Source organism: Chiloscyllium plagiosum, unplaced genomic scaffold (genome assembly GCF_037043375.1).
Source record: "Chiloscyllium plagiosum isolate Xiang-an unplaced genomic scaffold, Cpla_swu_hap1 HiC_scaffold_34, whole genome shotgun sequence".
NCBI classification, from domain to species: Eukaryota; Metazoa; Chordata; class Chondrichthyes; order Orectolobiformes; family Hemiscylliidae; genus Chiloscyllium; species Chiloscyllium plagiosum.
Window position 1 is genome coordinate 20,897,587 of NW_028270172.1, and position 16,813 is coordinate 20,914,399.

A 16,813-nucleotide genomic window follows, 5' to 3' on the forward strand; every position below is an offset into this window, starting at 1 on the left:
TCAGTAGGAGGGAGGCTTATGCACCAGTTACCTTTCTGCACTATTTTTGATGCACAACATGTTAAGACCTGACTATCTTTCTAACTGAAGAACAGACATCCTCTGTAACCTCAAATAATGGCTAACCATGTAATATAGCTCAGAGAATACAGTTCCTTATAAATGGGCATTGTTTCAGTATACCGTCAAAAGATCTGGAATGATACTTCTGTGGCTGAGTTACTCCCAAGAGTCACTTTAGCATCTGTAGGTAGCAGAATAGCTCAGTTAGCTTGGCTCTGTAGCAATAATTCACCACTTAAGTGAACATCTGTTTTTATGATCTGATATATTGTGAAAGATGCGTCATGCAAAGTTTCTTCATTGCTTTTGATTGTATCTGTCTATCTCTTTCCTTCTGTATATATCATGAAAAACAGACTATAAATAAGTGACATTACATCATTTCCTAGTGATAACCATTAATGTATGTATTAGGGAGCAGATTAATCATGTGATTTAGAACCTGAAACTCCAACTAATAAAAACTCAAACACCAATTGCAGATGAGAGGGAATCATATAGAGAGTGGTACGTGAATCATTATGCAGTAATAACATTTATGCTTAATCCTACATGTCAATGACTTATTTTGATATTGGACAAAAGATTTCAAAGTGGTGGGAGGGTTGGGGAGAGACATCATGGACTCTGCTCTTTTGCCACGACCCCCACTGCACCTCCACTCCCTTCCCCTCCTCGCCATTTTTAACCCCAGCTTTGTCAAACAATTACACGCGGCTTGGTCATTCACAACAAATAACCAGCTCCATTCCTTTGAATCTGGCCTTATGCAATAGCTGGACAGCAACATCTACAAGGTTTTTAAACAAAAAAATATTGACTGGTAAATGTTTTCTTAATTTGCCTTGAAACTAACCAAATTTATAAAGCCTTGGATAGTCATATGGTGGAAATCCTAAATGTGGACAAAATGCAGCATCAATGGAGAGAGGAAAAGAGTCAATGCTTTAGGTCCACAATTGGCACTAGTTCTGACAAAAAGGTATTGGACTCTGCATGAATGCTGTCTGATCCGCTCTGCATTTCCAAAATTTCCTGTTTCTAGTTGAGCAAAAATAACTCCTTTTGTTGGCCTTCAAAAAAAAACTTCTTTCACCTTCTTATTCCCTTTCAGCAAGAAAGCCAACATCAGATACCCGAGACATGGTTTGATACCACATTGAAAGTCAATTTTAAACAAAATGTTAAGATAGAAAGAAAACAAACAACCTGCTGACCAGAACAAATGTCAAAATCAATAATTGGATAATTTCACAGAATGAGCAATTAATAAAAATATCCACTAAAAAATGCCAAGCAGCAGAGCTAGCTAATAAAATCTTCTTGCTCAATAAACACAGCTAAAGGGAAAAAAGCACAGGCCCAAATCCTAGCCACTAGGAAAGGAATGAGGGCCTGAGCCAAGCAAAGAAATCTGGTTCAATTGTATTCACCTCCAGTGGCACACGTTTCAAGTTGGCTGCTGTGGAACTCATATGAACGTAGGTGTTAGAAGCAAGTTACCTTCAGTCTGGGGATTTCTCCTCAACTGGCCCACTATGTGGATGGATTCTGAAGAGGTTAGAACTGGAGAAGGCTGTGTGCGTATCTCACCTACTCCAAAGTCTTAGAGCTCTGTCTCACACCCGCACCATCACCCATCCTCACACCGTACCATCAAGAGGGAGGAGTTTGGCTTGGGAAGTGGGGCAGGATAGAGTCATCAACCACCTCCATTTGGAGAGCAGTGACACGTGAAGGATCTATCTGCAAAGGCGCATCAAAGAAAGGAGAGGGAGAGCAGGAGGTGGTCAGATCAGGATGTAAGTATCCACCAAAGTTTGCATGTGATGAGTTGTGGAGGCTTAGAGAAAGAAGTCATTTGCAACAGGAGAGGGGAAGGAGGTTGGGGCTGGATGTGGAACATGGGAGGGGTCATCTGCCATGCGACCTGTTAACGGGACAGAGGCCTGAGCCAGGATAGTTCTCACAGAGCTGAGGCACTGTTAAGTCCTTCAGTTTACTTCAGTGTTCCAGCAGTGTCGAGTCAGATTCTATTGACCAGTTCATGAGTCACTACAGGAGGAGAGAAAGCCAAGTCTTTGGGCTTCCCTCCCTCTGTTTCCCCAGTTCTTAGGACAAATCAAACTTAAAATAAAAACAAACGGAAACAAATAAAAAACAAAAACAAAAAAAAAACTGAACTACTGGTAAAAGTGTCTTTAGCTGCCTAAACCCACAGCCTGGGAACTAAACATCTCTGCTTCTCAGAGCTCCCTTCAAGATACTCCTTAAACCTACATCTTTGACCATTGTTTTGATCATCAATCTTTATACGTGCCTGGGAGTCATGGATCAGGTTTGATAAGGTTTCTCTGAAGAGCTATGGGATGCTTTACCATATTAACCATGCTACATAAATGAAAGGTTCTGTTGTAGTGGTCAAGCCTGCAATTTCCATCAATGAGACAATAAAAGCACCCAGGCATAAGGAAAGCTCTAATGGAGCAGTGGTTTCGGGAACCTTTCGCAAGTACGCTTCACATTCCAAATTTCAAAATCCCTCAAAAGCTTGTATACCAGAACCTCTTTCTATGAGGCATAAATGTGGAACACCTATGTTCTCTCTTCAAAAATGACCACGTGCTTCCAGTTGCCTTCCACTTGAAAACACTACTGTGTTCCCTAGCCAGCATTTTTGCCTCAGGCCCTGCTACATTGAGGCTCAGTGCAAGCTGGAACAGCAGCATATCATTTTGTGCTTGGGGACCCTGTAGACTTCAGGATTCAATATCGAGTTCAATAATTTTCTTCTTCTTTGTTCCATGTCCTTTACCCATCCCAACACCCAGGCCTTATCACTATGATTTTCAGCACAGACCACCCATTTTCACATCAAGGAGGTCTCCATTAGCAGCTTATCTTTCTCCCTGTTTTACTGTCATCCATCCTTTTGTCTGCTTGTCCTCCTCCCCCACCTCTGGCTCTGTCTCCACCTACCGCTTACCCCTTTACTCCTCCCCGCCACCCAATTTTGTCCTCAGTATACATACTAACATTTCCTGGCTACAATCAGTTGCTAAGAAGGGTCACTGGACCCAAAATGTTAACTCAGTTTTTTCCGTGCACTCCAAACCTGGTGAGTTTCTGCTGCAATATCTGTTTTTATTAGAGATTTTGAGCACTTGTAGTTCTTTAATCCAATTAGAAGATGTTGACATCACAGTTCTAGAAACACAGCAGCCTTTCAAGTAAATAGTTAACAGATTTGAGCCTGAAATTGTTACACAGGGACTTAATGTTTGACCAACAGTGAGAGTGTAAGAAAAGAAGTGTTCCCTTCTTCTGAGGGAGCTGAACTCCTAAAACCTAACAGAATCATAGAGCTTTATAGCACAGAATGGGATTTTTTAGGTCATCATGTCTGCACGGGCCATCAAGCACTAATCCATTCTAGCTTGGTATTCCAGCATCTGGTCCATAACCCTATGTTATGGTGCTTTTAAGTGTTCAGCGAAACACTTCTTAAATGTTGTAATGGCTCCTGCCTCTAACACACTGGGGCAGTGAATTCCAGATATCCAACACCATCTGGGTGAAAGAAATCTTCCTTAAGTCACCTCTAAAACTCCTGCTCCTTACTTTAACTCTGTTATTAATCACTAAGTGGAGAAGTTTACATTTTTATTTTAAGACCACAATCAAGTACCCCCTCAGCTGTCCTGCTCCATGGAAAACAACCCCAGCCTATCCAATCTCTCCTTATAACTTAAATGCTCCAGTACAGACAATATTTTGGTGTATCTCATCTGCATCCCCTCTAGTGCAATCACATCCATCCCATAGTTTGGCAACTAAAACTGCACACATAACTCCAGCTGTGGCCTAACTAACATTGTACACAGCTCTATCATATCCTCCTGGTTCTTGTATGCAATGCCTTGACTAAGTAGGCACGTATCCCATGGGCCTTCTTAACCACATTATCTACCTATCCTGTTGCCTTCAAGGATCTATGGACAAGCACACCAAGGGCCCTCTGATTCTCTGTACTTCCCAGGTCTTACAATTCATTGTGTACTCCCTTGCCTCATTAGTCGTCCCAAAATGCAAAGCCACACACTTCAGGATTAAATTCTATTTGCCATTGTTCTGACCAATATTGTCTGCAATCTAAGGCTTTCATCTTCATTATTTACCACATCACCAATTTTTTTGTCACATACAAACTTCCAGATCAGACATCCTACATCTGTGCCTAGATCATTATCGTACACTACAACAGCAAAGAACCCAGCATCTCTGCATGTCACAGGATTCCAATCACAAAAGCATATGCATCTTATGGGTTCCATGCAAAGTTCCGAGGGACCTTTTGTTCCAATGTTACAGAAAAACTAAACACTTTTTTTCAAAGTCTGTACATCCTCCTTGGATAAGTAAAAGACATTTTACAATAATTAACACAGAGTAACATTTTTAGGTGCTATTAATTAAAATTCACAGTTTGTATGACAATTTGTTCCATTCTGGATGAGATACTACTGGTAAATAAACTAAAATTTAAAAAAATTATAATTTTACACAATGGGGATTATTGGGACAGGACAAAGCAGGATCATGTACTTGCTGTTCTTGAGCTGTAACTAAGTCAGAGTCATAGAGATGTACAGCACGGAAACAGACCCTTTGGTCCAACCTGTCCATGCCGACCAGACATCCCAATCCAATCTATTCCCACCTGCCAGCACCCGGCCCATATCCCTCCAAACCCATCCAGATGCCTCTTAAATGTTGCAATGGTATCAGCCTCCACCACTTCCTCTGGCAGCTCATTCCATGCACATACCACCCTGTGTGTGAAAAAAGTTGCCCCGTAGGTCTCTTTTATATCTTTCCCCCAAGGCAAGCACAGATCACAGTAGCAGGAATGTGGAGAAAGAGTGGAATGGTTTCAAGGGAGAGTGGGACAGGAGGCTTGAAGTAAATTTATGGAAAGACAGGGGTCTCTTGGGCAATAGGTTTTACCTGCCTCCTGCCCAAAGCCCTGCAGAGATGCTATAAGAGCTTTGCAAAATATGGGTGCAGTAGTCACATTTTTGACTGGGTTTTTAGCTCGACAGCAAACAGAGGAAGGGATGCATTAGAGAAAGGAAGAGGGTGGAACCTAAGGTTAGAAGAGGTTAGCAATGACTAGATTTGCAAGGTTCATAATCAGCAGTTTTTACTGGTTTGATATTTTATTAATTGCCTCTGAAGGTGCCAGAATGTTCAACCAGCTGCATAACTTAATTCATCCATAGTTTTCATGCCAACAAAATGAATTTCATAACTCTCAAAACTCAAATGTAAAACATCCTGTGGGGTTTTGCTTTTGGTTAAGAGAGAAGGTTAACTTTTCTGAGGCAGATTCATTTCAATATGACCAAGCAGAAGGCCATCGATATAGAGAGAATTCCAGAGTTTGTGACATTTAAATTTAGGGATGACTAGAGAACCTCATCCTCAAAATATGAACAAACACCATCAAAATGTCACTATTATTAAAGGCCTTTATTGTTTTACTTCCAGTCCTTTAAAATCCCTGAAGCATTCCTGGGATCTCTCATCCTCCAGAAAGAATTGAAACTTGTCTCAAGGGTTTTGTGTATGCTTTCCATTGGGATTGAATTACAACTCACTGCTTATAGCAATGGTGAAGGACAGGAAAAGGATTCCAGCAATTTTCATCATAGAACCACAGCTCATGTCCAAAGAAATATTCCATTATTGCCTTGTTCTGAAGTATTCTGGAATACCGATTTATCTGATCGTTGTTACCCATGGCTCCCCGGAAGCATGTTGAAGGACGATTGAAGCTCCAACTGAATGGACAGCAGTAAATGCCCACTACCTCCCACTCTCCATCTTCCCTAATGAATACTGAAAACAAAACATGCTTCTACTTACATCTGTAATCATTTTGCCTCTGGTCTTGTTTCTTTCTCGGTGATTGGCCCGTTTCTGCTTCTGCTGTAACACTCGTTCTCTCGTGGTGCGGTACTCGAGAGCAAACTCACTGATGATCTTACAGAATTTGTGAATGTTCACGTCTTTCACTGCATGTGGAGGATGTCCCATGAAGAGTAAAAAAGCATGGAATCTATAAAACAAATTTGGGGAGAAGGAACGTAGAGTTTAGAATAATCTGTTCAGCCATTGCACATGCGAATACCTGATCACCAGACCAAATCTTGCATGCATGACAATTACTGCACAAAATCCTTTACAAGACAAACAGTGATAGAATTACAAACATTTAATAATGGGATGTTATAAGGGTAGGGTTCCTCACAGAAGCATTTCCACAGACTTGGTTGTTTCCCCATTGTATATGGGCTTGTAGTCATGAGTTATTTTGAGAACAATGTATTGTAAAAATCAGATAATTTCACTTATCCAAGAATCCCATTGAACACACTTCAGATGTACTTATCTGGGAGTTCTCTTGACTATGTTTCATTCATACTGCAGTAATTTTGTCGAACTGCAAGACCAACTGATTTTAATTTTGGTTCTCTCATTCGATGATTCAAACTTTGGTGTTTGGGTCCACAAGCATGGTTTAAATGTCTAAGTGCAGTTTGCATTATCGTTCAAAGGACTAACAAGACAGTGTCACTGTTATGCAGAATTGTAGAATGAGCAACAGATGGAACAACTATAAGCCTAAAATGCTTCAACAGAACCCACTTCAAATACTCAGTGAAATAATACACAAGTGGAAACTTCAAACACATCGAACAAAACTGAGGGGTAGATTTGGGGAAAATTAAATTCCAACGGCACCTACGGTGAATGTCTGGGTCCAAGTTTGCACAGTGCCCTTGAGGCACACTTCAGGAGATTCTACAACTTCTGCCTCCTGCTGGATTATTCCAGCTGGCACTGGGGAAAACCACAGAATGGCACCTGAGAAAATTTTAGACATTGAAAATGATCACATCTGGCCCAAAGGCAGATTGTCGGAAAACACAACCACAGAAGAGTGAGGATTAGTTTTTCAATGTTTAACATAGTGTGGTTTTTTTGACCAAGGTGAAGACTCTCAGGAAGCCTCCCGTTGACTTTTCACTCACCCTCTTCCTACAGCTCATCATGAGAAATTGAGATCCAGAGTTTGTCAGTCAATCAAAAAGCAAAACGGTAGATGGATTGATGGGAGTGGTTGGAGGATGTGGAGGACCCAGAAGCAGCAACACCCCTGACTATTCTTGGGAGAAATTCTCCTGATCCTCCTAGCCTCACAAAACTGTAGACCCTCTAAGAGTGCTAACACTATGGCAGTATGCCTACAAACCCCATTGAGGCTACCTCTGCCTAATGCCAATTTTGACTAATTAAAATCAACACCAGTGCCTTTCAAAATGCTGCTGGGCAAAAAGACTTCAAGGGTCCTGGATTTTTCCCAAGTCCTTCCAGAGGAAATAATGGTCAGGAAAACCCTGACTGCTTTGTGCCTCTCCTCACTTTTGCTCATCACAAAAATCAACGACAAATTGCACTGGCAAACTGATACAATACTCCAAAAACCTTCACAAAAAAATAATCAAATATTTGACACCATAATACTTTGAAATATCAGGATACAATCTAATCATTTTTAAGGATTAATACAAAGGAGAGAAGAGAGGTAGAGAGGCTTGTGTGGGAATTTGCAGAATTTAGGGCTCCACAAGATTATGGTAGAGTGATTATAAATCAGGGATACTCAAGAGGCAATAAAGGCATGGACAAGTGTTTCTGCAGCAGATAAACTAACAGAGTGTTCAGGGCAATGCTCCTAGAAAGGTGTGCACACCCCATCATCCACCACCACTCAACTTCCACTCTTATTTAAATATACCTACACAGAATAAAACTACACTGAGGTCCAAACAAGGAACAACAAAAATAAGAGGAAGTTTTGGTGAGAGGTGGGTCAATGTCTTAGAGATAGAAGTTAGCCATTTTCAGAATGGACTGGATACATGGTCGCAAGACCATCTCAGATGAAGAAAGATTCCAAGGTTCTGAAAGAAAATGGTAATGACTGAGACTGTGATGAAAGAATGGGCTTTGGGGAAGGAACTGGAGATAGTGGCTGCAGAAAATTCCTGCTCCAACAGTATTGAAAGCAAGACAAAGATAACAAATCAGAGATAGCAAAGGAGTAGCAAGGTAGAGCTGGGGTTTCAGGTGTAAGGAACCTGATGGATTTTTAGACGATGTCTCTAAGGGCCAGTTTGCGGCCAAGGAAGTCTAGCCGTTAGTGTGCGCCAGTCCCTTCAGCCATTAACGTGTACCAGAAATTCAGCAGTCTATATCCACCTTGGAGCTGGGTTGAGAGCAGTGCACCTAACAGACAATAGACAATAGGTGCAGGAGTAGGCCATTCTGCCCCTCGAGCCTGCACCACCATTCAATATGACCATGGCTGATCATCCTTAATCAGTATCCTGTTCCTGTCTTATCTCCATAACCCTTGATTCCACTATCCTTGAGAGCTCTATCCAACTCCTTCTTAAATGAATCCAGAGACTGGGCCTCCACTGCCCTCTGGGGCAGAGCATTCCACACAGCCACCACTCTCTGGGTGAAGAGGTTTCTCCTCATCTCTGTCCTAAATGGTCTACCCTGTATTTTTAAGCTGTGTCCTCTGGTTCGGCACTCACCCATCAGCGGAAACATGTTTCCTGCCTCCAGAGTGTCCAATCCTTTAATAATCTTATATGTCTCAATCAGATCCCCTCTCAGTCTTCTAAACTCGAGGGTATACAAGCTCCAGTCTTTCAGTGTAAGGTAATCCCGCCATTCCAGGAATTGACCTCATGAACCTACGCTGCACTCCCTCAATAGTCAGAATGTCTTTCCTCAAATTTGGAGACCAGAACTGCACACAGTACTCCAGGTGTGGTCTCACCAGGGCCCTGTACAGCTGCAGAAGTACCTCTTTGCTTCTATACTCAATCCCTCTTGTTATGAAGGCCAGCATGCTATTAGCTTTCTTCACTACCTGCATGCTTACCTTCATTGACTGGTATACAAGAACACCCAGATCTCTCTGTACTGCCCCTTTACCTAAATTGATTCCATTTAGGTAGTAATCTGCCTTCCTGTTCTTGCCACCAAAGTGGATAACCATACATTTATCCACATTAAACTGCATCTGCCATGCATCTGACCACTCACCTAACTTGTCCAGGTCACCCTGTAATCTCCTAACATCCTCCTCACATTTCACCCTGAGGGAGGTTAATACTCTTGCCCATAGACAAGCTGGCGAATGAGTGAACAATGGCAGACAAAATTCAATGCATTAAAGTACGTGATTGTGTGTTTTGAGCAGAACAATGATGCCAACCAATGGAAAACCTGGTACAATTTAAACTAATCAAGGAGATGCCTTGGATGTTTGCACAAATCTTTGAAGGCAGCAAGACAAGTTAACAAAGCAACTAAAGGACGTCAGTTTTATCACAAGCATGATGTACAAAAGCCATAATAATATGCAAAACCCATGCAAAATAATAGTATTAGCACCACACTTTGGAAAGGATGCAAAGGCTTTCGAGAGGACACAGAAGGGATCCAAGTTAAAGGATTACAATTGTATGGATAGGCTGATGAAGCGGAGGTAGCTCTTTTTGGAGCAGAGAAGGAGAGATTAGGGTCGGTAGAGTCGTAAATGATGAAGGGTTCAGATAGAATAAAGATAAACTTGCTTCCAATGGCTAAAGGAGCAATAATCAAAAGGTGCAAAGGAGGCAATGTGAAAAAAGACAAGGTGGGTAGGATTTGGAATGCACTGGCTGGTAAAATAGTGGATGTAGATTCAATAGTAGCTTTCAACAGTGAATTGGATAAATGCAAGAGGAGAACAAATTTGCAGGGATGTGGGGAAGAGCAAAGGAATGGGACTAACTGTGAAATGGTCTGCACAGACTTGAAGTGCTAGAAGCTTTTCTCTTGTTCTGCTCAAGTCTATGCCTGCATCATTCACATTAAGTCTATGACTGTAACAAATCATTCTAATTTCGTTTTCATGGTAACAGATGGCAAGTGAAGGTTTGAAAAATAAAGAATCATGGCATGCAGTTACAATTAATGTCAATATTCTCAAACATTTTTCTGTCTTAATTTTAGACTTTATTGGAATACTTTACCTAGTGCGACATTAATGCTTTCACAGGAGACACTGACTGGGAACAGTTATGAGTTTGACACTAGAACAAATTTCACCTCCAAAAGAAAAATCACGAACCACTTCATGAGTATCAACAGGGACTCAGGTGATGGCCCTATTGCTTCAGTGTCCAAAAATAGTGGGTTCTCGGGCAGTTGTGAATCTCTTTCCCAGGGATCGATACAGCCAGAGTTGATGAACATTTTTCAAATGAGAGAAAGTCAAAGGTTAAAGAGAATTGGCAGAAAAGTGAGATTGAGGCCACAATCAGATCACCCATGAGGGACTGAATGCCTATTCCTAGTCCTACAGGTTTGCATGTACTCATGAATTGTGTGAACCAAGACCCATGCTGATGTTCCTGGCGTTGAGGAAATGATGCCATCTCTAGTGTTGAGGAGGTGCCATCTTTCAGATGAGGCAATGATTGGAAGCCTCAACCTTTTTGGTGAGTGTAAGAGATCCCATAATGGATGCAAAAGGAACCTTGGCACTATTTTGAAAAGGATCAGAGGTCTTTCTCCCCATGTCCAAGTTAATACCCATCCATCTGGCCAATAAAGATGGGCTAGGATTTCTTTGCAAGGTGATGATTCCTGGCCCACTAGTCATATACTCAGTGGAGAAGGTACTAGCACTATTTCTGGCTGCACTGTAGCCATTCAGGGCTCCACAGTTCACCGATCACCCACTCCTTGATCAGATTGATCAGCCATCCTCTGATCCCAGTTGTGGATAGTGCTCAGTTGACGGGTGACTACAGAACAAGGAGCAGAATTCAGTAACCGAGTAGAGAGGGGTTTCAGGCTGTCAATGGATGGTTGTGGGTGCCAATGGAGAGATGGATGGGATGGTAGAAGGACTACCTGCAGGGGAAGACCATGTTACTGATGGTGGGAAGGGGAATGTCACTTGCATTAAAGGGAGTCAGTTGATGAAGGCACCTTCTGCCTCCTTCCTACCCAAGGCCTCAGCAGGATCACTTTCTGGGCTTCCCTGCTGCTGCTGATCTCTTCCAGCCAAACTGAAAACGGAGGCTGGGGTGGGAAATTCTCTTAGTCATTCATTGGCAACTTAAGAGTCTCATTCAGCACTGAGGTGCATGTTCTGACCCTAGGCTGCCCTATTCCAGGACTGAGAGGATGGTCAGGATGGGAGAGAGGCCAGTGGGATGGCCCATCAACATGCCCCTTCTAAAATTCCTACAAACTCTGCTTGTTCAGCAGTGGGTGTGAACAGAGGGGAGAGGTCAGCACTGTAAAACTCCATTTGTGATGTAGCCTTTCATTTAATGAATGTGGGAGCTTGCTGTGCATCGATTAGCTGCCACACATCCAATAACACAGAAGTGCAACACTTCAACAGTATTTCAGAAGTCACACAGGGCTATGGGACATTCTTAGGGCACGGAAGGGTGAATGAAAAGTGTCAGACATCATTTATTTCTCAGCAGCACATTTGTAACTTATTATATCCAAAATGTTCTCCTACTCAGAGTGGGTAGAGCAGGAACCAATTTCACAAGTCTATCCTGCCAGGGTAAATTGGGATTTTAGACACACACTGGCCAACATCATCAGATGAAATGGTTAGAAAACTATAAGCATAGTGTGCTTAGATTGTCAACTGTAGTCTTGACAGGCCAGGCACAGAGTCCTGAACATCTTGGAAAAATAGAAAAATATCAATTCCTTTTCCAACTCTGTCTAACTCTGTATTGATTCCACTTTTGACTTGATGCTGAAGATGAGAGACGGGCTAACTTTTGATTTACCACTACTTTCTTCCAAGAAAACATCACCTGGTGATGACTGACTAAGATCAGGAAGTCAGTTTAAAGAGCAGCACTAAGAAAGGGATGGAATTAAGCTTGGCTTATGTTTTTGCACACTACTTCTGACCTCTCACTCACTAATAACACCCCCAGAATATCTACTTATCTATGATGTAATTTAATTCATACTTCATTTTGACCAGTTTCTTTCAAATTCCAATGCAAAGGCTCTTGTGATGCAGTGGGTCTTTACATCTGAGGCAGGAGGCCTGGATTCACCTGCTCCAGTGGTGTGTAATAACATTTCTCAAAAATTGATTAAAAAGCTCTTCCCTATTTCTTTTGTTTCTCTCATGCTCAGAAATTCCTCCCTATGACAGATTGTTGAGACATCCTCATGCGAGATGACCATTGTAAAAGTAAGTGTGAGTTGTTACTATAGGTCACCCTGGCACTTAGCCCAAATTCAAAAGTTGTATTTCATAAACTAATCCTCTATTCTCCCCCACCATATTACAGGAAGGTCTGCACATTTGAAAAGCACTATTTTCAATCTGCACAAGGATGAACATATTATGAGAAGTCAGAATAAAGGAATATTAGAGTTAAACATAATTCTCTAAATTTGGATTTTACTAATACAACCTTTTATTAAAAACAAACTCAATTGCACCACGCCACTAACTCCGGATTCATTTCACATCTTCTCCTGCATTTTACTCCCAATTCTGGAAGGGTCTCAGCCACTTTTGCCTAGCTTTTCAGATGGAAACTAAAAATTCTGAAAACAAAATTAAGTCCTTTACCTACCTTTCCTGTATTTTTTTTTAAACATCCAGAACCAAACTATGAAAAAACAAGTTTAACTTACAAACAAAAAAAAAAGAGAATGAGATAACAGAGCTCATTTGGGAATAGGTTTTCAGATCTTGTACCTGTTCATTACTCTTCTGTGAACGATCTTTAAAATGATGATCCTTTCAGCACAATCCTTCAGAAACTCAGACATTTTCTGCTTCAGGCTGGATTTGATTTCGTGCTTTGCAATAGCCTTTAGATGATCCCATGAGGCTTTGCACCTCCGCTCCAACTGGCAAAGGTTTTCTTGAAGCTGGTCAAAGTCAACCTGAGGACAAGAGTTTCAAAAATAAAATCAATCCTGGTTTCTTTTCACAATCCTTTTTGTGAGCTTAACTCGGATTAACTCCCATTTCAGATATCAGTGTCATATGAACAGGCAGCCAAGGTGCAGAACAGGAAGGTTTGCAGTGCCAACAAAACACAGATCATTCCAGAATGAGCTAATCAATCGATCAAGAGCCGTGTCTCAGCTGAACTTTGTGGAGATTGGGCAGCTGGAGAGGATATGACTTTTCTTTTTCCATGAAATGTCTTAATGCTCAATGCTAACTGTGCTCCACTCCTGACTTGCTGAAAGTTTCCTGTCTCTTCTGTTTTTATTAACTTTTTTACTTCTTAGATTTGAATATGACTCAAACTAATAGAACAATTATTGTCTGTAAAAAGTACTCAGCGTAATAAATTGAATTGTCTTGATTCTATTATATTAAAGCCAGTAGGATCACTGGAATGGGACATCAGACTAGCACAGTATAGGGATTAAGCATGCTTTGAGAGACAGAATGAGATTGATCTGTGGAGGTTTTCTGACAGTAATACAGTGCTATCAAAATGCAGTGGTGTTCCATTCACCAACCTGAGAGTATATCTCTATGCTAACACAAACATTTTTTAGAATAACATGTTTCTTTTGTAGCCACTTCATTTACTTTGGTGCATTTTCTCTGTTGGGATCAGCAGTAACAACCCCAACAGCTGAGAAGTAGAGGGAGCAAGAGGGAGAAATGTCATGAAGCAATGGGTCTCAAAGGAGCATTCCATAATAACTGGTCAAGAACCGAGTACAACCCTTTGGAATGCACAGCATATTGCCCAGAAGAAAAATTAAAGAATCTTGCTCGAGGTAATTTCAGACAAACTTGCATTGATTTTTAAATTGAAATGAGGTTGTTACTCACCTTAGGACTGTCCAGTGCAAACAGGCAGACAAGGAGCAGAGATTGAGCGATTACAATCACTGCCCGATTTCATGGACTCTAATTGCCCATTCTGTGCCCCTGCCAGGTGTTGCATAGCACAGAAATTCTACCCTTAGTTTGTTTAAGTCTACGGCTATATCAGTGATTTCCAAATGTAAACCATAATGAAAGATGATACCTAGTGTTGTACTGATTCATTTTACACTAAACACCAGCAATCAGCAAAATTCTTGGAGGTCTCCCTCTCAGGTGGTAAAATGGTTAACAGTTTCAAGACAAAGAACCTCAGGGATTCCATGGAGCTCCTGTGCACGATAAAGTCATTAGTTTAACAAATGCTAACTCCTAACTGTTCCCGGTGTTTGATTTATGACAAATAGAGCTGCTCCAGTGAGGAAGAGTCTCTCGCAGCACAAATCCCAAAAGGTCAGGCTGGATCGTAAACCTGTCTTTACACAGCTGACAGCAGCATTTGCAAAACTCCCCTTAGTGGCCAAGGTTAGATTGATTAGGCCAGCAGATTCTAGTGCTGATGGTAATAAGCCCAAGAAACACAATGCATGCCTGCTCTAATCTCATGAAGAAATAGAAGTGCAAGTAAACGAAGAGCTGTGTTTCTAAAAAGAAAGCGTAAAAATTGCTTGTTAAGTTTTAGAGAAGGAATTGCATTTTCAAGCAAATTTAAACAATATCAAAAGTTAAATGAAGTTTTTACTTTCAGTTTCACACTGTTAATGTGTTTTCTTTAGCAATCAATGTTGACAGTTCTAGCATCAGGGAATCAGTAGCTGATTAACTGTTGAGTTCAGCAACATGAAGGAAGCAAATAATCTTTGCTCCCACAGTTAAAATGGTCAGAGTTAGCTTAACTCACTCCCTCCATAGTGTCAGGCAATTATTTTGTGCTATCTAGTCACCAATAGTCGGAACTTTGTATGTGTTCTGAAGTCAAAACTTAACTAATTACCTTAATATGTTTATACTGTCATAAACTCAACCATTTCAAGATTATATCCATTAAAGCTACAGAATTTGTCCCAGGCAAATCACTGAAGTTACACGTCTTAGACTTGTTATATTTAGGTCACTGCCCAGATGACTTGCTAGATTTTTTTTTAAAAAATTGTTTTCACAAAACGAACTCATATCCATCTGCCTCTATTTTGAAATCCAGAACCCGAAATAGAATACATTCATATACCTTTTGTCACACCAAGAATTGTTATTCATTTTTAATAACAAATCAGACAGAAATTACAGCAATCAGTTCTGCCAGTCAGTGAATGCACAAAATACTCCCTACATGTCACTCATTGTGCAGTTGGTAGCACACACACCCTTATATCATAAGGTTGTCGCATTATTGGGACATTGCACTGTCCAAACCTGAGAAGGTGCCTCTTTGCCCTCACTGTCAGAGTATTGACCTTCAGGCAACATGATAAATTATGACCTGGTCTTGTTGAATCAAGTAGATGCAAAAGACTGGTACAAGACTGGACAAGATTATCACTCTGGGGGAGAAAATTTATTCACTAAAGTAACAAATTTTCTGCTCATTGATGTTTGCAGGAGCTTTCGGTGTTCAAACTTTCCTCCATTACAACAGTTATGATTCTGACCTTGACCGCTCCAGTCCAAGACTGGCACCTCCATATCATGGCTATATCAAAGGCTGAATAATAGAAGGAAAAGGGAACTGGGAAAGTAAATCTGTCACAGAGTCAGGGACAGTGCACAGCATTTTGAGCTCAAACAGAGGGTAGGATGTTGCATAACCACCTGTGCTTCACTCTCATTACTGCTTTTCTGGTTATAAAGCCATTCACCATCAAGCAGCTCCTTCCTGAGGAATTTACAATTGTTGAAATAGATTGATACAAGTAACAATTCCCACACAGAACATGCTACTGTTTGTTTCACACTGGTCCTTTTGTCCAGGTACAAGAGACTGAGGAGCTTGCATTGTGTAACTGAGGCTAAAGGGTAATAGTGGTTTGTCTTAAAAAAAAGAAAAAAAAATGTTGAGGTGGTGATTTAGCAACAGAAAGAATGCTTTACAGTTGAGCTAGAAAGTCAGCCATGTTTATGTCAAAAGGGGGAGCAGGGTGAAGGGCTGTATGATTGACCCACTGCTTTTAATTCTTCTGTTGTCTGGGAAATGGAAGCAGCGGTCGTGGAATTTGTTTTCTCTTTTTTCTATGATTGCCGGTCATCCCCCTTTAGTTTGTTACCTACTTCCATGGCATCGAGAGCATGGCGAGCAGGCAGAGAGGGCATGGAGAGCAGGCAGACAGGGCACGGAGAGCAGGCAGAGGGGGCACGGAGAGCAGGCAGAGGGGGCACGGCGAAGATCCAAGCGATACTGCTTCTGACATGAAAACGTTCAGTTGTCAGCCTTGGTAATCTGTGTTATACAGGAATTGTGGAACAGATTGATATTTTTACATAGATAGTATTGCAGAACTACTAAACTCTCAGGTTCCACATGTGCCTTGGATGAATGACATAGTAAGCCTTCATATTTCCTAATTCCAAATAAAATCATATTCAATCGTTTCAGCTAATACTACCACTTTGATTTGAATTGTTATTATCACACGTCCTGAGATACAATGAAAAGTATTGTTTTGTGTGCTATCTGGGCAAATCAGACCTTATGCAAGTACAACAGAGTAATACAACAGAATGCAGAATATAATGTTACAGCTACAGAGAAACTTATTTGAATGC

The 16,813-nt window shown here is 41.1% G+C and overlaps 1 protein-coding gene across 12 annotated transcripts in view; it reads right to left on the minus strand.

Annotated features, from left to right (window-relative positions):
• Positions 1–16,813, minus strand: part of fhod3b (formin homology 2 domain containing 3b) — a 598,094-nt gene that overhangs the window by 26,829 nt on the left and 554,452 nt on the right. For all 12 annotated transcript variants that reach the window (XM_087978543.1, XM_043719366.2, XM_087978542.1 and 9 more), the window contains 2 exons: positions 12,956–13,146; positions 5,992–6,184 (listed from right to left, as the gene is read on the minus strand). In XM_087978543.1, the coding sequence (XP_087834669.1) occupies positions 5,992–6,184; positions 12,956–13,146 (384 nt within the window). The remainder of the gene's footprint in view (positions 1–5,991; positions 6,185–12,955; positions 13,147–16,813) is intronic.